At 43.0% G+C, this 25209-nt stretch overlaps 1 protein-coding gene across 1 annotated transcript in view; it reads right to left on the reverse strand.

Moving 5' to 3' along the window:
* Positions 1-24272, reverse strand: part of BMPER (BMP binding endothelial regulator) — a 156487-nt gene extending 132215 nt beyond the window's left edge. Inside the window, exons 1-2 of the mRNA XM_067292180.1 lie at positions 24095-24272; positions 23243-23328 (exon numbers count right to left, since the gene is read on the reverse strand). Coding sequence (XP_067148281.1) covers positions 23243-23328; positions 24095-24272 — 264 coding nt within the window. The remainder of the gene's footprint in view (positions 1-23242; positions 23329-24094) is intronic.
* Positions 24273-25209: the final 937 nt, after the last annotated feature.

Raw genomic sequence — 25209 nt, forward strand, 5'->3', positions numbered from 1 at the left:
AGAAGCCAGAGTATAGCAGTGAAACTGGTTCAACAACTTATTTTTAGAGCTCAGGATGAAATTCTGATTTCCTTTATGTGAAAATAGTGCCCCTGACTTTGCCTCATTTCAGCCTCAGTCAGACATGTTAAAAGGCAGCAAAACCAAGTTTACCAAACCTACCAAAAATACAAGTCTACATTTTAAAGGATTCTGCTAAGATCTGATTCTTTTCAATGACAGTTTGTTCAACAAGAGATTTAATAACATCTAGTGGCCTCATTACCTGTAACAATGGGAAAATCTTTTGCATGGTGAAATGGGTTTGAAGGAAGGGCAAAATTCAGCAGAATGTGTTCCTTTGGAAAACATGATTTACCTGAGACATATATCATGGATCCAAGGGATTCATGGCGCACAGTGCCCTTCTACGGTAACCTACCCATGTAGGACCCATTACCGCAGGTTCAGTGGGCACCTACCCATTAGACTCCCTCTTCGAAGGAAGAAATCATTAAGATGGCAGGGAGAGGAGAGAGAAATAAAACACTGCTCTGTATTTCCTTTTATTACCTGATCCCCAGGGCACTCCTGGGGCATATATCAAACACAGCCCTACTTCCTAGCAACCTTCTCCCCCTTTCTCCTAAGCACAGGCTGCCTCTCCCTGTCCTCAGATACCTCCTGGTCATTATCTGGCTCTGTAGAAAGGACTTTCTCAGTGTGGCCAACTGGTTGTTCCATGTCAGTGGTATGAAATAATCCTAAGGATGACCCTGACACATGTATTTCAAACAAGAGGTATCTGGCTTCGGACTAAAAGTCTCCTGTTTGACCCAGATCACTTAAATCAGAAATCTTCTCTGCAAATGACAATTTTGGTACCACTGAACCAACTCAGAAAGGAGGGGAGGGAGCCAGCCAAATTCAGATCTTCTTCTTCTTCATGTATCACCAGCAACCCTGGTGGCCAAATCCCAGTCTCAGGACCTTCGTTACAGGTGAGAATGGAAGTAGCAGGAAAGAAAGAAAAATCAAAACTGAGCATGGCTCTATAGTCTAGTGCTGGGAGGTTCTCCTGGGAGGGAAGATTTTGGAGTTCACATCCCCATGCCAAGGGCTGTTTTACATTAAGCAGCTGCTCCATGTAATGTATTTTAGCAGGCCACAGTGCAGTGGGCTGGAACTGAAGGGTCCTCCCCCTTGGAGAGTATCTTAAGCGGCAGGCTATGGATTCACATTTCCTTTCTTTATCCCAGGAGACTTTGAACTACTTGCTGCTCAGTGGCCTAGCTTCATCAGAGGAGGGGCTTGTTCCTCACAGTCCCAAAAGCCACCGGTCCTGATCAAGAGGACTTTTGTGGGGAAAGTGGGAGATGGATCTTGGATTTGCCTCTGGAGGTGGAGGGCACCGAACGAAGATCTCTGTCTCAGAGGTGAGTGCACCAGTCACTACAGCATGGTGCTAAAAGGTGGGGGAGGAGATGCCACACTCACACCATTCTTTTTTTTTTTCTCTTTTTTTCTTTTTTTTTTTAAGAAAAGAGCACCAGCAGCTCTGTCCTTTGAAGGACAAGCTGCAGCCTCCTGCCTGCAGGAACAGGTCTGTGCATCCCAGGTAAATAGAGGCAATTCTTTGACATCAGGACTAGAGTGTCTAAGCCCTGATGAGAGGTGGGATTTACAGAGCTGATGTCATACTGTCCTTATCTCTATCTGGTCTTATAGGTGAGCCCCAGAAGATGGACCTTGATGTGCCTAACTCCCTGTGCATGAGAGACATGAGGCCTGACATAGGGGCTGAGCTGCTCTTCCAGGGGTCTAGGCGTGAGGTACTGCGATGCTCAGAGATGCAGCCCCTATGGCTCTTCTGGGTGTCTTTTTGCTCACCAAACATACAGTAGAGCCACTATTAAGACATACCACCTCACAGTATAGTGTTAATGCCAAAATCTCTGTTGAACTAAACACAGATGAGTGTAACTCCCTGGAAGTGCAGTGGAGTTCCTCTTGTTTCTTCTAAGATGACTGAATTTAACCTTTAAATTCTTTCTGAAAATCCTGTTCTTTTATCTCAGTTCCATGCCTTGTGGAAAATTAGGCCAGAAGATGTGGAGGAAAGGGTTAATACCATGCAATCAATCATATGACAGGAGCAGATAAAGCAGGGCTGGTAAATCATTGTTTAGTCTATTGCAGTCAGGCATTATCCAGTGCAGATCTCCTAGGCCGATAGGGTGTAAAAGTACGAAGATAAAACAAGGAGCAATTGTCACCAGGAGCTTTTTTTTCACCCTGTAGACCAAAACACTGCTTTTAACATGTACTGTCAGTTTGCTTGTTCCAGTTTTGCTGCCTCCTTCCCTCCCATTTCACAAGGCAAAGCGGAGTGTGAGAGCAAATGGACCTTAACAACAAATCCTTTCCTTCCAAAAATGTCCCCTCCTACCCCCAGTAATCATAACATTTCATTACTTGTCCCAACCATACATTTAAAAAGTTGTTAAGTAGCTGCATGCAGGAGAGCTGTATTACCAAACCTCCATCTGTGTTGTCAACAGCATCTCAGGAGTTGCTGAAAGCTCTCAGATACTTTGATTTTTGCTGTTCTTAAGAGAAAACTTCTTAGACGACAACATTCAGAAGCCAAATGTTATGGGAGGGTAGGGGATTTTTTTCCTTTTGTTTAAAGGACGTGCACTCTGGCACTGAGAATTGCGGAAGAGACACATGGCTCATAAATACATAAACCATTTGCTAAATCAGAAACCTGGGAGTCAGTCAAAATCCATAATAGGATCCCAAGATTCATAATAAATAACTTTTAATTATAGTCCTGCACAATAATTATTTTAAATAGATGGTTTATAGATTCACATCTGGGTTTTGGTTTTTTTTAATTTAGTGCTCAGGCACACACACAGAAAGTGAGAGAACATCGCAAGACCTCAGCTAAGTTTTTTGTTAGTGTTGGAAAATACATATTTTTTAAAAGAGGTCAAGCTGATCCAGAACAACACTGTCACATCTGACGCAACTCCCCAGTGAACACTTGGTAAAGGGTTCATGCTGGAATTTCAGACTCCCTCAGAAAGAAAAATTTAGGGAAGTGCTAGAGAATCACCCTGGACTCCTCTCCTGTACTCACTGAGCTTGACTGCTGGAGAACTCTGCTTTTTAATATGTTTTGGGGAAAATCCATACATTTTGTTTGGTGCCCTCTTTTCTCACCTCTCCCACGCTTTGCCAGTGGGAACCAGAGGTCTCATCTTTAACATAGCGTGATGTCAAATTTCTGTACAAGAGAGATACATTAACCAGAGCTATTACTGGTGTTACTGCTTCATGTTACCTTTATTATAACCTTTTCTCAACGCAATTTGTTTGTCTTCCACACACACCTCGTATTTTTAACCTTCTATCAAAGAACTCTGCACAAAATAGCCCATTCCAGTGACAAAATATATCAAGACTAGCAGCCTTAAGCTCATGTGGTACAGTTAAATAAAATGCCAACATGAAAAGAAAAAGAAAAAAAAAGAAAAGAAATCTGAATATTTGGCAGAGATCTTAGAGAGGATGTGAGCCAAACCACATCTTGGAAGCCACAGCCAACTTTCTACCGGGCTCCCCACTGGGCTCCTGCCGTCTCACACATCAGCCACTAGGAGGGTGGCTCTTTTCAACCTGGATTTGGCTTGCGGGAGGAGCAAATCAGAAGTCCGCTTTGTTTCTTAAGGGCTTCATCAGCAAGCACCTCAGTAAACAGTGCTCCGAGCTCAGTGTTTCACTGTCAGCTGCAGGGGTAGACCTGGCTGGGAAGATGTTGCAAATGTGGGCTCGCAGGGGGTAAATTTCCACTAGGAAATTCTGTTCGTTTTTATGGATTGAAAATGCTTTCAGGAGACTCACACTGCATTTCTGGTATCCTGAAGATATTAAATATTTATACAGAATAGGAAAAACGTTGCCTAGACTTTCATTTAACCAAAAAAGACTGTAGAGAGAGAAATAGTAAAAGTAACAGGGGCAGGTTAAGTAGGAATATGAACTACCATTAATGGCTAATCCTGACAACACTCATTTTCGACCATTATTCATCGCAGTCCTACTATTATGCTCATTAGTAACTCTGAGTGACAGGACTCCTCCCAGAGTAGTTCAGAGTGTCTTTATGTCCCTGTAAGGAGAAGCCCTGTGGGATCAGCCTCCGAAACCATAACATTTTTCAAACAGTGGTGAAAGTTGCCCCTGGGGAATTTGGGATGGAGCTTTCCAGTGTGCACATATGACCTTGGGAGAAAAAAGAGCCATTCAAAATTAATGAGGCAAATGTACTTAAGTCACTTAGGCAACCTCTCCACTACAAGGTGTAGGGCAGGCTCAAGCACAAGTTAAAGCACGCTGAACACCATGACCTGCCTGTTTCCCAGCCGTGCTGCTGGCTCTTTGCCCAGATATTGCATGTGGCCAGAGCACCCATGCGGTGTTCATGGAGCTGTGCTGAGTCCCACCAGGCCTCAGGAGCGAGGGTTCGGGCCAGCACTGGCATCCAGGCTCTGCCCCTCAGCAAAGTTTGGGAGCGGAGGCTAAGTCTGTGTCTGCACCTTGCTTACGTGCAGGCAACCAAGACATTGGGCCAACCCCAACTTGAGGACAAGCTTAGACAAGTGCATAACTCATGGTCTAGACAAATCCTGAGGCACTTTCTGAAAATACTACCCTTACTCCTTTGGCACTCTTGCTTGGAACTCATCGTTTCAGGTCCGATTTACAAACTTCACTTTAATTAGTGGAGCCGATGCAAGCAAGCAATCCCTACTAAGTACTGAGAGACTACTGTCTCCAGTGAATATTTCTCTGCCTGAGCAAGAGCTGTACAATTTGGCCTTAGGGAGGAGACACCACTTACCAAGGAGAGGAGTATGCAGGCACTTCAAACCACTGACAAGAAAAAAAGTCTCAGTCCCTTTGTTTCCACTCCAATTATCTGGTTTCCCCTTGCAGAAACAAATTTTGTGGGTGCAATGACAAAAATGATTTAGCACAGTAGATGGAGTTTTAAATTCAAGGTAGAAAAATATTTCCCTATGAAACAATGGCTGTTTTCTGCAAAACGATAAAGTTCTCTTTGTTCACCTACATAAAGCTACAAACACCGAGGCATATGCTCACCATAGAGAGAGAGAAGTCCTATTAATTTTAAATGTGTCTTTAATTTTAGTGGGACAACTCACATGAGTAAAGTCAAACAGATGTTTACATATTTGCAGAATTAGGGCCTTGCCCATCACACAACATGACTATGATTTCAGCATGAGTTGCATTAGACACATGCAAATGACAGTATTTCATCATGAATAAAATATGCTGGTTCAGTCCACAGAGTCTCTTTTCACTTTTTTGAACAGAGCACACAGTAGCTTCTGATTCACTCTCTCGTCCTCGTAATCTCTTTAGTTTATCTGCTCTCTCTGCTCAAAGCATCAGCCCATCACTGACACCAAGCAGGGATGAGGCTAAAGCTCCCTCTGCAGTGGTGCTCAGCCAACATCAATGACTCCCTTCGGCCTAGGCTATCCCCACTCCCTAGGAAACACAATTAAAACAAAAGTCTTGCTTGCTGAAAGATGACACCAAATTTCACTGCAAATGGGGATTTGCCACCACTGTGAAGAACACATTAGTACGTGCAAGTCGCTCAGGACACATCACTCACAATCGCTTATAGCCTTTTTTTTGTTTTTTGCAGTGTGTTTAATGATGTTCACCAGCATGAGGAAAGTGACCTCTGTGGCCAGCTTCAGTCCTGTTTTTCCCTGACAGCAGCCTGCTGCACTATTATATAGCAAAAAGAAAGCACTTTCTTTTCATATTTGTTTGCATTAATGCAACTGCTACGACTGCAGCTGGGATCAGGGTCCCATTACATTAGACATCACATAAGCATGTGCTAAGAGTAGATCCCCTACTCCAATGATCTTACCATCAAAGTAGACAGACAGAAAAAATGACCATAATTGCACATTAAGTCAGTGAGAAAGCCAGAACAGGATCCAGACCTCTCAGCTCGCAATCTCTCTGCCTCTACCTCACCCTTTTAGTGTGATTTAGGACTAGAATTTGACCCTACAAAGTTAAGGGCAAAGCTCTTTACCTTTCAAGAGAATAGCATATGACAATATCCTAACAATAAAAGGCATGGTCTTCAGAAGTTCCCTGCAGTTCACGCTGTAGTCCAAAATATTACATATAAATCCAAGAGTTGTGTTTCAGGGAAAGGGCATGCATCACAGTTCTTGTAAGAGAGCACACCCTTATATTTCATGACATACATGCATGTAAAATTTCCAGATTTTCCCCCTTCGTGCTTTAGCCAAAAAATTAATGGGTTTTCTATTTTTGTGAAGAAAAGAACTCATATTACTTACCAAATAGTCAGCTAAATTTGATGACAATAAGCAGTCTGACAAAGAAAACGGTAGTGACAGGCAATACCTGTCAGTTTGAAGTTCAGAGTATGAACATGTACCTGTGCAGCTGGAGGAGGTGATGGCTCACAGATCAGACCCTATTAGCTTACAGTTTGCCTCTTGCTGGACATTGCCAGTCACACAGATCAGCCAGTCAAACGTTTTGGATGGTCACTGCCCAGCTCAGGGTGAGCAAAATGAATGATGTGGAAAGTCTGGTCCAGCCTAAACTAGTTTATCCTGACTTAAGCAGATAGGGAGAATCCATGCATGCAATTCTGACAGGAGATAGGAATTTCCTAGAAAAGAAAAGGGAAAGGCAGCTGAGGGCAGTAAATCTCCCACTACCTTAGTTAGATCCAGAGGCCTCCTGTACACAGTCTGAGCCAATGAATATGAAATATCGTTGCTTCCCCAAGTGTATTAGCTTCTGGAGCATGCTGCTCTGCTGACCTGATCTCAGTGTAGTGCCAAGGCCTGAGGAAGAAGAGTTTGCCTCAACCCATACACTTCCTTAGTAGAACTGGCTTGAAATACCCTGAGGAAATTCTAGCCTAAAAAAATGTTGAAGTTTGCATTGATGAATTATCAAATCTATTTCAGAGACGGTAAAGCAGATTGTGCTGAAGGTTTAAAATAGTTGATTAAATTAGTTGAACTCAACTAATTTTCAGTCAAACCACGGTCTCATGTTCTTTCCTGTCTCAAAAATTAACATTAACTTAGTCCCATCAAAAGAGCCTCTTCACAATACTCCACTTTTGTTTCTTAACTGTTGCCATCCTGGTTCAATAGGCTGTATTCAGCTTATTTCCCTGTGGACTTATTGCCAATAAGAGAAATGCAAAACCATGAAATCTTTAAAAAGCGCATCAAAAACTGGCTCCATCAGTTCCAAAATTCCCAATTTTTGGATGAGACCACCACATCTTCTATTACAGACTGAATACCAACAGATAGTCATTTCTCTTCTACTGATGTAAATGAAAACTTCATTTGGCATTTATTTAAATGAGATGCATTAACTGTGTTTTTATAAAAATCATCTCATCACATTTTGATGGGATAAATCTATAAATACATTATCCAAACAATAAGTTACCTCACATGTATCTAAGGGAACTCTTTATTGCTTTCTGTGCCTGAAATCTGCTTACTCAACCTTTACACTGGAGATTTAGGTAGTGGCAAATGGTCCATTCTGGGGCTTGAGCCTGTACTGAAAACTTTGAACAAAGCAGCCCTTGAGGCCATGTAGTTTCTAAAGAGTTTAAAAAGCCCAATGGGCCTCCTAACTTACTCTGCAACAAGTCATATCCCATGAAGAAATTCATTTCTGTACAACACAAAAACAGAGTTAGATTAAAGAAAAGGAAAGAAAAAAAGCAAGGCCCCCTGCTGCTCTGTCTGGCCAGAATCATGTCTTTTACTGCCCATATCCTCTAAAGAAATGATGCTCTGATGATATATTACCCTAATACATCACTAAGTGACAGTTTTCCCATGATACTGTATCCTCAAAGATGTGATGCATGCCAGAAGCAGCAACAGGGGATCTTGGTGGGGGGTAGAGGGGCGTCTTTTTATTTTCTTCCTTTTTTTTATCTACAATTTATATTTTAATGCTATTTTGTCTGGAAAATCCCTGTCAATCCCAACTTCATAATCCAGAGGACTCCTAGAAGTTTTGCAGGAATAGCACTGCTTTAAAACTGGAAAGCACCAAAAAAAAAACCCACCCCTCTTCATTTAATTGAAAAAGGTTTTGAAATAGGACCAAAATGCTTGAGGAACAACAACCAAATAAAAATAGTAGCCCAAAAGAAAGTAACAAGAGTCTGTTTTCTATTAGAAAATTATTTAGGCAAGAGGCCTCCAGACACTGCTGTTTTAATGTACTTGCAAGTAGGCTGAGCACTGACCCTGCTTTTGTTTTCTTATGTGATCTTGCCTATGCTACACAGTAGTATTGCAAAAAAAGTGAAGGTTGTTCACTGAGGTCTGCTGCGAGAAGAGGCAGCAATAGCTTGTCTGTCTGTCTAGAGAAGCCTGTGGGCAGGAAGGGACGAGGAGCACCAGCATTTCAGACCGGACTCATGAAGAATGCAAGAGCTTTCAGGGTCTTATTCAGCTGCCCTCAGCTCGCAGGATCTCACTCCTCTTTTTCTGCTCTGCACTGTTAGCGTCTCAGAGAGGCAGCTGGTAATCCCAATTTTGCAATTGGTGCCAACAGAGGAGGCTCCAGTCACAGGAAAACTTAGTCAGAAAAAAATATACTAAAATGACCCTTTATTTGACACATCTCATTTCTGTGTGTTTCTACTTCAGATCCACTCATGCTTCTGATGGATACAAAGCTTTACTGCTATAAGAAAGGGAGGGGGAATAAATTCCCCTTTGTTGTGATCAACCACATTGCCAAATTAGGTTTAGATTTTGACTTTGAAAACTTCAGCTGACACTGTAGCTATTAGGGGGAAAAAGCATATTTTGACTCATGAACTCAGCAAAAGCTATATGGAAGTCATTGCGAGGAAACTAAAAGCCAAAGCTGTCAAAGTCATTTTCGCAGTGCTTTAGCTGACTCTGACCATATTTTGCGGCCTGGACCTTGCTGCTTTTGGGTGAGATGTAGCAGCCCTCATTCACAGCAGTGATCACTTAGCCACATGACAATACCACTGCAGTCAATGAAACCACCCACTGGAGCGCGGAGGTTTGAGTTTAGCTTTTCAGCGCAGACACACGCACAGTGCCCTATGTACTGGGTAGGCCTAGTTAATTAAACATTTATTTTTAAATGTTGCTTTGGAAAGAAGTTTGCTATCCAAAATAAGAAACTAATATTGCACAACCACTTTCTGCTTGAAAAATCCAGTGGTTAAAACATGCTTTTGCATAATCTCAGCCCTGCAGGGACAGTTCTCACTTCTGCAAAGCGAATTCCCGTCTTTCTGTTTTGCACATGTACAAACAAACAGATTCTGGAATGTCTGAAGCTTATGAATCTCAACTATAATAATGCATTGAATAGAGGCAATACAAGCAGATTTCTCACAGCCTGTGTTCCCTTCACTCCTTCCTTTCCCCTGCCCTACTTGCACTGCTGGAAGTAAAAAAAATACCTGTTTCTGACGAGTAAATGGAGCTGACATTAGAGCAAAGCTATAAGGTGAATGGGGTATGCACAAGCCATTTGTCATCTTGACAAAGTGATTTTCGGCCACCAGTGGGACACTTTAAAGACATCTGAATGGTTGGCCTTGACCACCAGCATTTCTCACAGCTTATAAGGGGCCCTGTGGGACTGAGAACACAACCTGCTTTTGGAAGTGACTCCTGCAGTGGTACCTCTTGATGGATGTAAAGGGAGTGTGATATATCAGGTGCCATTAAGATCTTTGCTAGCAGGTTATATTTACGTAAGTATGGTGTGCAGATAGCATCTTGTTAACCCAATTAATAAGACTCAAATGTCAGGAAAGGGATTATGCCTGTCTGGAAATTCACAGTGCAAGAAAGGCAGCCGCAGATGATTTCATTGTGTGGGACAGCCCTGTTCTCTTTGAAGAGCAAGAACTCGGGCAGCAATGCCACCTCAGTAACCAGGAGGGAAACCCCGGGAGAGGAGGAAAGATGATCTGAAACCCAAAGTTTTCACACCGTTAGCATAAGAAGGGCTCTAGAACTTTATGTTGAGAGAGCTAAGTCCCATGTAAAAATCAGAATCTGAATTGAAGAAAACTAAGAAATATCCGTCACAGGACTTAGGAAATTAAGTTTTGATTAACTGCACCTCATTCCATAATAATGAACTGTAACCTAGGGCAGCCCCCACCAGGAGATGGTTACTGAGTCCTGGGTGTGCCTCAAACCCTTGGCGCTTCAAGTCTGCAGGCACTGACCTTTGCTTCAGCTCCTGAGCGGTTTGATAGCCAGCTCCTGGCTAACCCATCTCTTATACAAAACCCTACCTGAGGTGGAGGACTTCATATTTGGGGCATTTAGATTGGACACAAAATGTCTCTACTGAAACATGGCTGGGGAAGGAGCTACCATGAAAATCACCCTTCTCTGCACAATATAGGGCATTCTGGATGTCCCATATGGAGCTGTCTCTCAAGAGAAGGCCCTCATTGCTAAGCCTGTTCGGGGTTGGAAGAGGAACACTTCATCCACCTTGTTAGTGCTGCTGCATTTTGCATGGACTATTTATTTGCGTGGACTCTTCACTAACTTAGGGAAGACCGGGAACTTTCCTGAGAAAGATGAGATCTCTAATCTTTGCATCAATGACTTTTGACATACTGTACAATAAGCCGATTTTCTCCCATGCTCTCAAACTATTAAGCTGCATGATACAAGAGGAGACACTAGTATCATCCACAAGTGACTGCTGCTTGGGTTTTGAAAGACAAGACAGACACCAAACTCCAAAAGCAGGTCAAAGCAGCAAACTCTGAACAGCACAGAATAAGGAACTTGGCCCCGAAACAGAGAGAAGTTTAGGGTACAGCCCAGTATTCAGCAACTCCTGTCAGCTCTCTGCTCAGCATGTTGGCTGTAAGAAATCCCTACTCTGAATTGAGGAGACAAAACATTTAACATGGGCTGCTTGGGTCAACAGTCCAACCTAAGCACTATCTAATGGGTTAACCTAAATCCTTTGATGGTAACAGTACCTTAGGGCCACAGTCATAGGTTGTCCACAAATGCACAAGACTAGTACTAAGTCTCTAGAAAATGCTTAAAATTCTTTCACATCTCTGGTTCCAGACTCATACTTGGCTTTTCTGGAGTCAAGTCACATCTACAACCTGTCAATTAAAGCCCCGTCTCACCAGTATTTTTTGTGCTTTCTTGCGTGTAAGAAGTAATGCCCAGCAAACAGATTAAAGCTACCGCCGCATCTGTCCAAATGGCTGCGCTCCAGTGAACCTCCCTTTTGTTGTAGATGATTTGCTTTCTTTTCCCCTTTTGGCTCCAACGTTTGTATGTTTCCATATGTGGATTGGTTAATTATGCCAAGAAACCTGATGATATCATAGATATTCTTTTTATACTAAAATAATTATATACAGTTTTAGGCACTAAATATGTACACTTCTTGTAACAACAAGTACATAAAGCCAGTCCAATTTCTCACTATCATGGCCTAGAGTTCTGTATGTTTTTTTAAATTTCCACTCCAGATTGATTTTGGGTCAAATAGTTTTTGCCTGAGGATTAGAAACCTTGCCAAGTTTAAATTGGACATACACAGATATTTTTCCAGAAGCCATATAAATTGCATGCTTCTTCAATCTCCTCAGCGTTTTCATGTTTAAAAAGTTGTGATTCAGCATAGGTGCACTATGCTACTTGTTAAATGTCTACATCAGCAAGTTTATCCAGAAATGCCTAATGAGCTTAGATCATAGAAAAAGCAGGCCTCTTATCCACGTATCCACTGCTTTTAAGAACAAGACATCAAGCAACCCTTGGTTTCCAGACTAAAAAGCTTGCACTTTTTGCATTTTGCCAGCCAACATAATTTTCTGTTTTTATTTTAATCAAAAGCATTTGCCAGATCAAAGCACCAATCCACCTAACCTGGTTAACTGCTCCAACTGCCACCAGTACTGAGTATTTGGGGAGGAGGGGTACTAAATATGAAAATGATCCACCATGCACTGCCATACACAGAAGAAACTATTTTCTGTCACAAGCAAATGATCAACAGTCTCCCTGTGTTAAGACGGCTGGCTGCCCTATCAGTATTTTGGGTCCCACAGGCAATCCTTTAGCTAATAGCCTTATCTAAGGCCCAGCCACACTATCCAGTTCCTTCTTGCACCAATGATTCCCAAACAGCACAACGTGGAGGTGTTTCACTAAGTGGCAAAATCAAATCATAACCATTATGTAGCCTTACAGCAGTTGTTTATCAGCAATTCCCCCTCTCTCCCAAACCATGCTTCAATTACATATAACCACTCAGACAGAAAAAAGGAGGAGAAGACAACCTCAGGACAATCAAGGTCTGTAATTCTTCAGCTGCTAATAAATCATAAGACAAACCAGAAAAACAGATGCAAATGTTGCAACCAGAAAAACAGATGCCCATCAAAATAAATTTCAGTGGTTCCAAACTTTGTGATAGATCCAATTCCCATTGAAGCTTAATGGATATATATAATATAATATAATGGATTATAAAGATGCCAGGAACCATTTAAAAAAAAAAGAAAGAAAAAAAAAAGAATAAACACTACTTTTAGACCACAAGTTGTCAGAAACCTGATCTGCCTGGCCAGTGCTCTAGGACACATGGGTTCGTATCCCTTTGGGCGAGGAGGAAGGTGAAGCTGCTTCTTCCATACCCCAAGCAAGTCCTTTGGGTAGGGAGGAGATGGTGAACCTTACCGTGCATCACGGCCGCTTGGCAAAAGCGGCAGCCGGCACCGCACAAAAGGGGCAGCCTGCATCCTCGGCACACACCAGGATCACGCTAAGCACTGTGGCAGCCCAGCGCTGAGGAATACCTGCTTTTTGGGTTTCAGGGTGGAGTAGAAATGACACCGTTCAACTCCTCAAATCTGGGGCAGCTCTGGACATTCAGGTCAACGCGGTGCACAGAGAAGTTTAAAACTGAAACGGAAGGGTCCAGGGAGTCGAGGACTTTGCGCCAAGTATCTGACGAGCGGGAAGTTTCAGCATTGCCGGTTGGGTTTATGCACCCGTATGGCTGTTGAGCACAGTGTCACCACTGTACGAAGGCCAGCAGATGCCCTACATGAACCAACGCCGCTCCCGAGCAAACGGCCGTATAATTGTGTCAGTACAGCTCTAAGCCAGATCAGACTCGATAATAAGACTTGATAAGACTTAATAAGACTTGATCCACTCCTTAACCCTGAACCGTGGGGAAGAGGTTTATTTAAAACCAGGACTCAAAGAAATTGGAGCCTCAGACTGCCAGTGAAAATTCCAGATCTTTTGCATCCTTTTTTTAATTGCCATTTGATCACATGCCCGTACTTTGTGTCCACAAAAACAAATAGATCTCCAACCCTAACGCTGTTTAATGCATTGCCTGTTGCTGTAGCACTTTACAGCACAAAGATATAATGCTTCCCTCTCTGAAAAGTCTAAAATACAATACAGAAAATGAGAACTACAGACAGGAGATTGTTGTGGAGAATTGATGAGGAAACATATGTAACAACAAATAAAGAGGATGCAAATCATAAATGGTGCATGAAGATGTTATTTTTTCAGTGAGGTAGTGGGAAAGTACACACTCCTAGTTTAACAGGCCATTTTGGTGAGCAATGTAGATTAAGTGGATTCCAGACACAGAGGGAAAAAATGGAAAGAAACAGGAAAAAACTCCAAGAAATAAATGTGAGAGGCAGAAAAAAATGGATGAAATCGGGGTGTTTCAGAGAAGCACAGAAGGTCAGCTCCTGACAAAAAGGACAAGAAGGACTGGGGTCCTCAGTGTTCTCAGACACGGAGCTCAGCACTTGATTCAGCCGGATGGAAAATGGGGCACAGGGCTAAATCTGACAAATGATCAGACTAGGAATGTTTTAGCTGCAGCTTAATGCATAAGATGAAGAGGCCAAGAGGCCTCAGAGGAAGTAATTACAGCAGTTATTAGGTACAATATGAGCAAGTACCTGTACGATAGTCATTTTAATAGTAGTAATACAGGTAAAAGCTTTTATACAATATTGTTTTTTCTTCACAATGGCCTTTTATTTGACCATAAGTTTAATACAAAAAGGTTTCATTTTCATTTGATTTTTTGGTTGCTGCTTAATATTTTTCTTCCCTCAAAAATTTATATTAAAACATGATGGGGAAATAAAACCAGATATTTTGTGGGGAAAAAAATATCTATTTTTATATAGCAGCACAAAGCAGAACACCAGAAATACTGACGCGGTGAACCATTCACTTACAGGACCATAATTCTTAAAAAGACTGTTAACAACTCAATGGAAGAAACTTGAAAGCTAATAAAAACTATATACAGGTAACCGTATGCTTTTAAAATGCCATTTTGATATTGGACCAGCTCTTTAATAATGTTTTTCTTATTGGCAATAAAAAAGTGCCTTAACTTAGACTGATCCATTTGGCACTTATTGTAGATATATTCCAAAGACATTGGCAACTTACGTTACATTTTTCCATTTAGTTCATGGCATTTTTGTGCCCTTCATATTTTTTCCACGTATTATTTATACATTTTAAATATGTTCTTTTGTATTTGGGTTTTCTGATCCTTTAATTATGCCAAAGAGGATCTCATTTCCCTGCTTGATGCAGTGGATCTTCACCATCATTGCAGTGTCATATCACCAGCTCTCTTCCAGTAGTGTTTTGCCAAGACCTATAATCAGTTCAGCACTGTGTGCATATTTATGTTTGCTCAATGCAGCTGACTCTATGTTAGAAATGTGCAAGTAGTGAACTCTTCATTATCCCATGTGGTCTGAGAAGAACATGAAATAGCTTCTTCAAGCCTGCAGATTTCCAGAATGGTTTAATCACAAGCTGTCACAAATGACTGCGCAACATGTCTCTGAAATGAATGTCACAATAAAGCACAGCAAACAGAAGGCAAACATACCTGTGGAGGGATTTGCCTTGCCAATCTCACCTGCAATGCAGAGCACAAAGCTGCTCTGAAGTGGATTGAGCTGCAGAGAGCTCGGTACAAGGGAAACCAAGAGAGCTAACCTGGCAACCAAAGTCCTTATGGAGGCTTGGGGAGATGCAGCACTTGCTCGCACTGCAGCTGTGTACACACGGCCCCAGCAGAAGCAGGTCTGTAGAGGGAAACAGTAGGTGCTGATGATCCAGTACATGCCCGGTGTGCATTTTGGGAGGGTTTACTTTGGTGTAGGTCTAGCCTGTTTCTCGGACTGAACACCCATCAGCAGCTAGAGCCCTTCTTTCAGTTTAATTTCATAGAAATCATGGAAATGTTGGATGGAAAGGACCAATGGGCCAGCCTCCTGCTTGAAGTGGGACTAATGCCAGTACAGCACTCTGATCTGGAAGAAATCCTGTCTGCTTGCTCTGAGACCAGGGTGGCCATGCCTGTATATGGGACTAGACTGACTCAAATGTTCCCTCAACGCTGCTGAAGGAAACTTAGAGAATCAAGCTAGAATAACCACCTTCTGCCATTGGTAGTTCGGGTTTCATTATCAGAAAGACCAAAGCCTTGTCTTGCACACAGGTACTTCATGAAATAAGAAAAAGTGCAGCTGAATCTATATGTAATTCATTCTTCAGTAGAGCCTACCAAACCAGATCAGTTCCAGAACAGGCAAAAAAATCCAGCTCCGGATCTTGATTTGATTCACTTCTCACTCACAAAAACATCTTTGTATACACACACAGATATTTGGTCTCTCTGACAAAGCAGACGTGGGACATCCAGCTGCACCAGACAGAGAGTTTTGACTGTGTTTTGTTTTCTGAGTTTGGAGTTGGATTTTTTTTTTTTTCTTCATTTAGGAGATGGCATGTACATCTGTATTTTTTTTAAATTGGATAAAAACTAATAAAACCTTTCATCATGTAGAGGCATGTTTGTGTTCCAGGACCCCTTCAAACACCGATCAAAACAATGTTCTCTTTTGCAGTAATATGGGGGTGAAAACTACCAGTACACTACTGTATCTTTGACTTTTTTGTCTCTTTGTTTGTTATTTTTGTGGGTGAACAGAGAGCCGATTATATTATACAATCATAAAGACCAAGAATATTTAAATTGAAAGAAGATGCAGTCTTGGTAGGTTCTGTAGTTGATGTACGCAAACTATTGAAATTATATTAAATAAAATAGGTATGAAAGAATTGTTTGATTTTTTCTTTTTTTAATATGCACTAGTCCTCTAAAAATCATCTGGGCCACATTATACCTTGACGCAACAATTGAATCCTGATGTACTAAAACATTGCCATCTTCACTGAACATGTGTCAAACTTACTTTCAGGCTAGCTATACAATTTCAGCTTGTCTATTGTGCCACAAGAATCAACTATATTATATATATATGCTATATAGTAAAGAATCCCTGAAAATCCAGTAGCTTTCTTGCTTTAGCCTTCGATAAGGAGTTGGTTTTTTTGAGGCGTACAGGGAGGACAAAGGGTAGAGGTGCTTTCTTCCATTTTTTGGTCTGCTTGCACTTGGTTTCCCTACTCATTTGGTTCAAGCTAGGTAGAACACTAGATCTTATAATTCCAAATTTAACATAATTTTTTTACAAGCAAAGGTCAAATTCTACATTGCACATTTGGATTTAAAAGCGGAAATTTAAACTACAGAATGATGTTTCATGCTGAATAAAACTTATGCCAAGCAAAGCTCTGATTTCTAGTTTCGTGAGCTCCTGTCTCCAAACTTTTCTTAGGTTTCCAACACTTGGTTACACTTTCTGGCTCACATTTATTTCCTTCTGTTCTGGATTTAGGTGATAAAAGGTTGAGACATATGACTATGACTCCTCAGGTGCGGTTGGCAAATTTGAGGCACAGGCATGAGGGGAGAGGGAGGGAAGAAAAGAGGGGGGAAATGGCCCTGGTTTAGATGTGGTTTGTCAAGATCACCCCTGACTTTTATCAGCTGTTTCTTGACACAACTCACTTTGTTCTTAAGTATTTCAAAAAAAAGAAAAAAAAAAGAGAAAGAAAGAAACTTCTTTCCCACAAAGAACACACTGAAAATACTACCCTGCATTCTCCTGACAAAGTAAGAATAATTTTCTGCCCAACTGAGATAAGCTCTTGCAATGCACAGGCCATCGTTACCTAAGGTGTGGTTACCTATTTCATTGTAATTAACAGCAACAGACTGGCTTCTCACCTATCCCTTTTAGCTGGCATTTTTGGTCCATTCATTTTAAAACTACATCCACCACTAGCCAATGAATAGGTTATTCTTGGATCCCTGCTTGCTTCTGGCAAGAGGTTCAGGGTTCATGTAGATGATGATAAATGAGGATGAAATTACATGGCTCTCCTCACCACCACCAGCACTACCACCTGTCATCGTTGTCACTGCTGAGCTCATCACACCTTCAAAAAACTCAGACTCAGAAGTTTAATTCAGGCTAAGCTAATTCTGTGGGGTTTTTATGTTTTCATCCTATAATTATACACAGGTTCTCATTTCACCTATTTCTGCCGGACTATAGCATTTTTATGTCTTTTCCACCCTTATGTTGAGTATATATTTCTTGAAAGCAAATGCCATAATATCAGGTGTGAGTCTATTTCTATTTTGAGTTTTAGATACCTTCCAGCCAAAAAGCTGTACCAACAAAAACTCTGCTGCACTTGGCCATTTACTGTACTTGTACCAAAGCTGAACTTAAAATATTCCATGACCATTTTATACGCTGACGTCCGTATAAAAGAAGTCTAATCAAAAGTTCCCCCAATATTCTGCTAAAAGCATTTTCCCCTTAACATGTCAAAATGCTCAATATATATCTGCTACAGAAAGTCCAGATAGTATTATTTGTGGTAAATCTTCATATTTATGAAGTTCTGTTTCTACTAGCACAAATTCACTCATGTCTCCACTACCCTCAGCCTAATACTTTCACATATGAAATATAAAGATCTGAATCTGTTACACATGACATGTTTCAAACCTTCTCAAACTGTAAAGGTGCATAAAGTGCTCCTAAAGATGGAAATAATCTTGTTTTTCACAGACAAGCGAGAATATTTTTAGAAGGGAATTTTTGCATTAGGTAGTACAGTTATAATCCCTGGTGCTCTTAAAGCATTTAATAACTAGAATAAAAGAATCAGTTTCTCAGACTGAACCAATATAATTCCATTATGAATGCTATGAAGATTATATATCTTTACCTATAATCACCATGCCAATTCAGAAAAGTTCTTTAAAACCTAAACTTTTTTCATTCAGCTTCATAACCCACAGAGTTTCACTGCTTTGATTTCCACAGTCCAGCAGGACATTAGATTTTCTTATTATTGACCACTAAATTAACACAAAATAATTTCACAGTTGTACTCAGTAATATGTTCTACAAGTATTTTTTTGTACTGCCAAGGGTCATATCCTTATCCTTATTATAATACTTGCCTTTTTTTGATAACTATATTTTTCTTCAGAGTTGGTGTATTTAATCCTTGCTACTGTTTGTCATATCTGGCATTCCCATTCAGCTGGGTACCTTCCCTTGATAAGGAGCTCGCTGCCTTTTAGAGGGAGTCTTTTTCACGTCTTGGTCAGAGAAGTGCTTGGCTATAACCATGGCTGAAATGGGCCAGTCTACCATAGTATACTGCACCAGCACTTCACAAGTAGGCCTACCTGCAATTTTTATCTGGCCTAGCTTCAGTACAACAATTTTTGAGTGCAACATCTATCTTTCCATTTTAACCACTAGCTCTAAGTACTAAGGATGCCGGTGCGTTCTCCAGTTTCTGTGTCTAACAGTGCACAATGTGTATGCATAGGAAAACAGGTACTTCCAATTACCATCAGCCTGCTTTGTGCTATGCCTGTGTCCCAAGTCCTATGGAAACCCAGGAGTTTTTTCAGAGATAGTAAGTCTCCTTGGAGATGCAGAACCACAGATGTCCAAAGCGGAAGCGTGCAGAAGACCAAAGCACACGTGCCCTAACATCATTTTTCAGATAGGAACAGCAAGTCATCATTACAGTTCCCGAAACCTCCGGATCATAAAGTCAGCTTAATTTGCCTTTGCCCATCTATGTCTTAGAACAAGTTTAGTTGAGCAGACACTTCAAAAACCTGGTATCAGTGCAGCCTGCCCGTTATCAGAGAGACAAAAAGAAAACAAATGTGTTAATACTGTGACTATACTACACATAGCCACTCATAAAGCAAATGTTAGTGAAGTGAAAAGGGATGGTTTTGTCATCAAACCATTAGACCAGGAGTTAGGAGGCCTGAGCTTTCACCACAGTCCACCAAGAAATTCCTTGTGGATAAACCACAATCTCTCTGTGACTTTGATGTTCTCTTCTGCAACAAAAATGGTCATTTCTTGTGGTCAGCTGCAATTAATGATCAGTTCTTTGGAAATCAAATTCATCCATGTTTATCAAGTGCTTAGAGATGATTAGTTGGAAAGCAATATAGAATTGCTTAAGTGTTGTAATTGTAAAAACTCACATCAAAACTATTTGCTTATAGATGCTTAAAATGATCACTTTTATGGCCATCATTATGACCATAAATTGGAAGCGTATCAAATATAAACTAGGGATCTCTAAATTTTGATCCTGTCAGAACTTGATGAGTAATGATGAGTAATTCCATCCAAAATGCAAAAGCAGAAGGAGCTTTATCAGTCCTAAGTAAAAGGTAAATTCTTGCAGACACTTTGTTAGTTCTCATGTTTGCTACCAGAAAATATTTTTAGGTTGTGTAGACTCATAGACGTTTAACACCAGACGGTTCACTGGACCCTCTTGTCTGACTTTCTCTGTATCACTAGCTTTCACCCGATTACTTCGGTGCTGAAACACATATTCAAAACTAAAGCATACTTCTGATTAAAGCATCGTATCACATCACTTGAAAGCATCACACAATGCAAAATCCAACATTATCCATAGCGGCTTGCTCTGCTGCAGTTCTTACACACAGACCTTCAGTGTACATTTACACTTGCACACATACATGCACTTAGTCTTACGTCTGTTTCTTTATATTAAGAGCAAATATCAGTGTTGTTCTGCATACTCCAACAAATTTCAGTTTAACAAGTAGGGAGGTCTGAAATAGAGTTATCTCATAGTGGGTGCAGTGCCTTTTTTATTAGAAAAGCATTACCTATACTTTAGAAGTGAATGATTTACTACGTGCTACATGAAAACTCCAGCACATGTCCCCCAGCCTGAATTCCCATATCACAACTTCTCTTTACACACATTACAGCAGATGCACATGAACTCATCTTGTTTGCTAGTTAGACTTAGCTGTCTCTAGAAGATCCCCACCAGTGTCATTTTTGTATTCGAGATTCAGAGTTTTGTGTTATCAATAACTCAAAAAGACAAAACAGAACCTTTCATATAAAGCAGCAATCCCTGAACCCAGGGTCTGTTTTATATGCTTTGTTTTTAATCATTATCATGAAAATCAGTCTACCCTGTCAACCAATAAGAATAAGCAACTTTTGGTTTTGGTCTTTCTATCAAGACTTCTCAGTGGCGTATTAGGAATTGCATTTGTAATTGCTCTTTGCAATCTTTGTTGCATTATTGCAACTTGACTGTGGCCTGTGAGTTTCTCGGTTTTACCACATCTCCTCTTGGAGCACCACCCCTTGCTTTGCCCTCCTGACTGATTCAGCCAGGGAATAAAAGTTGTGAGCGGGAGACTGCTTCACTCCTGCTGCTTCCCTCTCCCTCCCTCGCTGGGACGCGTCCCTGTGCTCCACAGGACACAGCCCCCAGCATCAGCTCTGTCAAACGTTTGAGGATTCAGTTCCAGCATTTCAGTTGTCTTCCCTCATTTGCAAGATGGGAAAGACCTGGAAGGATGTTATTTAGATATTCCTCTTCTTCCCGGGGCCATTCAGATTTCTGTAACTTGTGCAGTTCTTTACGACAGTTTGCATTTGTGCTAAATGTATTACCGCTAGGGAAGGTCTGTCAGAATCCAATCCAGTAATTCAGTTACTTGTTTTACTGTTGTTTCTAACACAAGTGCCCTTTGTTGAATTTTCTGTTCATGCTTGGACAGCAATTGCTTCCTTCCTGGAACAGCTGATTAAGCTCTCTTGTTAGTTGCTCACTCCTTACTGTACGAACATCCATCAGGTTTGCCCTTGTAGAGCATGATCAGCCTTCCAGAGAAAGTTCCTCACTGCATGGCTTTTAAACAATCAATATTTCTAGTTGGATAGAAGGAAACCCGGTTCTTTTTCCCCTCCTGGTCACAAATCACTACATTGCTTCTTTTGTTTCTGCTCTCCCCAGACCTCTTATAACTGACCTTTTCCCTCATGGCAGGCCTGACAAGGATTTCAGAAACTGGCTGTCCAATAAGTCATTGCTTTGGATGCTGCACAGTGTTAAAGTCAGTATCTCCAGACGGGTTTCCTTCTCCTCTGCCAAGTCTCCCAGCTTCCCTCTCAAGAAACAGAGATTACTTTTATCCATTGGCAGAAATAAAAGAGACCGTATCCAGTGCAGGTAACTGCAGTTGCTCCCTAGGCATCCACATTCTTAATAGCATGTAGTATCCTACATGCATAGAAGGGAACCAAATGTCCTCATTTGCTGGTTCTCTAAAGTAAGCCCCTCAAACCACATAGATTTCTTACATCCCATGTTTTTTGCAGTTCTTCATGTTCATACACTAAAAGGGTGCTCATTGATTTAATAAGCCAAAGTCTAGAGAGATCTATAAGTATTATATATAAGGGGCATATATATAAGCATTATTGCCCTGATGCCCAAGACCGAACTTCTGCTCCTTCACAGATAAATTGCTTCCTCACTGGTTAACACCAGCTTCCATTAGCAAGAGTGGTGGCAGACATATTTAGGAAGGTGATCCATGATAAAACACAGCTTCATTTCTTTTCTTGTTTTCCCTTTGATTTCTTTACTCACCACATCCCATTCCCCTCCTTTTCCCATCCCTCTCTACTCAGAAGAATCAATAACTTATTCTTTAACACTACTAGCTAAAAAGTTATCACCGAGTCTCATTTAAAATCTACTGAAGTCAGTGAGGTGACATCCATCAACTTCAGCAGGCTTAAGATCAGGTTCATTGTGGTTCATTCCTACAGTTGCCAAAATTGCCTTCTAAAGGCAGTCTGAAACAATTCTTTAACTCTTTTATAGAGTTAAAACAGTGATGGCTTTCCAGAAATGCTAATAATATCAATAGCAGTAATAGAATTGGGGTTCTTGATATTTCAGTCCTAAAGCAGAAAACATTCTGTAGATCCAGCTCTTCTGTAACTTCCAAAATGTAAAATGTAGTGATTTCTGTCTATGTTTTCCTTTGCATTCAACAGCAAATTAAGGTTTATGGCTTTCTCTTAAATATATTGTGAAAAAAATTATTTAGAACAACTATTTTTCAATAACTCTTAAGCCTTGACTTCCCAAGCTGAATTGCTTCCAAAATGCTTAACTCTGAAGCGTTCTGGCAGAATATTTCTCCCAGAAATGTGTATCAACCAGTGACATTATTAACTGCTGAATTCCCAGCACAAGAGGCAGTTTCATCCTTGGAATAAAGCACTTTGATAAAAGCATCACTTGTGCTTTCACTGTCGTCTTACTACAGCGCGTACAGTCCCATCGCAGCCTGCACCATGGCCCCTCATGCCCGTTCATCAGCCATTGGCGTGTGACACTAAGCATGTTGAAGCTAGAAGCAGCAGCATTTCCAAACCTCTACCTTTCACCCTCTTTGCTGAGCTATATGCAAGGACTTTTGTGTGCCAGAGCACCTCTGACTTTGTAAAAACTGTTCTCACCCTGAATTCACATAACAAATGCAGTTTCACAATGTCATACTATTGCTACAAAGTCATGTATAACTTTGTGCCTGAGAGTTTTAAAGTCAAAGAAATGATTGCCAGATCGTGGATTGGATTACTTTCCATTAGCTCAGGACTGAGATAACCCTGTGTTACATAAAGGCAACAGAGGTACCCAAGATTTTATTAGGTAAAATGTTCCCCCCCTTTGTGCAGTTACTCTTAGTACAGGCCTGAATGTTCTTATTATCTGAAATCCAAACTTACCAGGCAAACGCACATTATACATGGGTTGTCTGTGATAAATGGTATCTGTAGAACTTCCCCTTCGTTTTCACATTTTGCAACAGATCCTGAAAGAGAAATAAAAATTAAAAAATATGGACATATTTTAATTCCCTCATCTGTTTTTGGAAACTATCCTAGTTGCTCCATTCCTCACCTTCAATTTTAAGTTTTGCCTTAAGTTGCCTCTTTTAAGCAACCAAGGATGTTAGGCGTTTCTGTAAGATTCCAAAGGGAATGGGTAAATGACTGGCCTTTTATTGACGCACAAACCTAGACTTTCTTTGTGTCCCAGTTATAGCAAAGAAGGACGCTTTTTCTCTTCTCAGATGACATGTGGGGAATAATGAGTACTCCATGCAAAGCAGGATACTTCTATAATGATAGATCCAGAGCTCACTGAAATCAGTAGAAAGCTGTCCATCACGTTCAGAGGATTTGGACCAGAATCACCCGTACAACACAAGCACTAAACCAAGCATCCTTTCTAATGCACGACAGCCAACTGGCAAACGAGTCAAAATTAGCAGGCTAACTGTCAAAACGAATCAAACTGGAAATCCCTTTATGGCCCTGTCCCCGATGAGTCTGCGTTGTGTCATGCTGGAAACCCAATGCCCCGCTGCTCGCGCTAGAGCGCTCCGCTTCGCGCCCCAGGTCTGGGTAAGACATACCCCTCGGGGCGGGGGAAGGAAGGGGCAGAGGCGCAGCCGCTGCGCTTCCCCTGCCCCAGACCCCGCCGCAACACCTACAGCGCCCGCCTTTCCCACGGGGGGCCGCGCCCCGACGGCAGGTGGGCACCGCGCCGCCTGCGCGCCCGCCCGCGCCCCTTACCTGTGAGCAGGGAGGAGGCCAGCGCCGCGGGGAGGCACAGGGCGCCCAGGAGGACGGTGGCGGCGGCGGTGGCGGCGGTGGCCGGGACGATGCGCGGCGCCGCCGACCGGTCCCGTCCCCTGCCCCTGCCCCTGCCTCTGCCCCTGCCCCTGCCCCTGCCCCCGCCGAGCCGCCGCATCGCGCCGCGGCGGCCGCTGCGGGACGCGCCGTCGGGTGGCGGAGCACGGCCGCCTCCGGCACCCGCCCCCGGCCCCGCGCGGCAGCGAGAGGAGGAGGAGGAGGAGGAAGGGAGGGAGGGAGACGCTGCCCGCCGGGGAGTCCCACCCCACGGCGGCACCGGGGGAGGGGATTGCCGGTGCGGGGAAAGCGGCTGTCAGCGCCGGCCCCTCGGCCCCGCACCCCCTCTTTGCATCGCCCCCCGCCCCTGCCCGCATCCCTTCTTATACCTTCCTCTCCCCATAGTCCCTCCTCCGGCACCCCCCGGCCCCATGCCTCCCTCCCCCCCCGGCGCACACACGCACACGCCGGCTGCCAGCCCCAGACCCCGGCTCCCCGCCGGGAGGTGCCCGGCCACTCCCTCCCCCGGCCGCGCCGAGCACCGCCCGGGGCCGCGCCGCCGCGCCCGGCGTCGGGGGGCTGCGCCCGGCCGCCGCTCCGCTCCGCACCGCTCTGCTCCGCACCGCGCCGCGCCGGGCAGGGGGGAGGAGGGCGAGAGGGAAAGCACCGAGGAGGAGAAGAAGAGGAGGAGGAGGAGGAGGAGGAGGAGCAGGTAAAAGGAGAGGAGGAAACTCGGATCCTCGAGGAGGTCCGGTGCTGGCGCAACCCCGGGTACCTGGGCGGCAAGCGGCGGCGCCCGGCTCCCTCCGGCGGGCTCGTCCCTGCCCGGCCCGTGTCAGCGCCGTCCGCGCTGGGGGCAGCTCCGACCGGCGAGCAGCGAGCGGAGCGAGAGCGGAGCGGAGCGGAGCGGGACGGCACGGGCAGCAGAGCCAGCAAACGCCTGCAAACGCCGCGGCGGCTCCGCTCCCCGCCGGTCGCGGCTGCCGCCGGGGCCGGGGCGCTCCGCTCTGCTCCGTCCCTCCCTGCCTCCTTCCCCCCTTCCCTCCCCGCCGCCGCGG

Source organism: Apteryx mantelli, chromosome 2 (genome assembly GCF_036417845.1).
Source record: "Apteryx mantelli isolate bAptMan1 chromosome 2, bAptMan1.hap1, whole genome shotgun sequence".
NCBI classification, from domain to species: Eukaryota; Metazoa; Chordata; class Aves; order Apterygiformes; family Apterygidae; genus Apteryx; species Apteryx mantelli.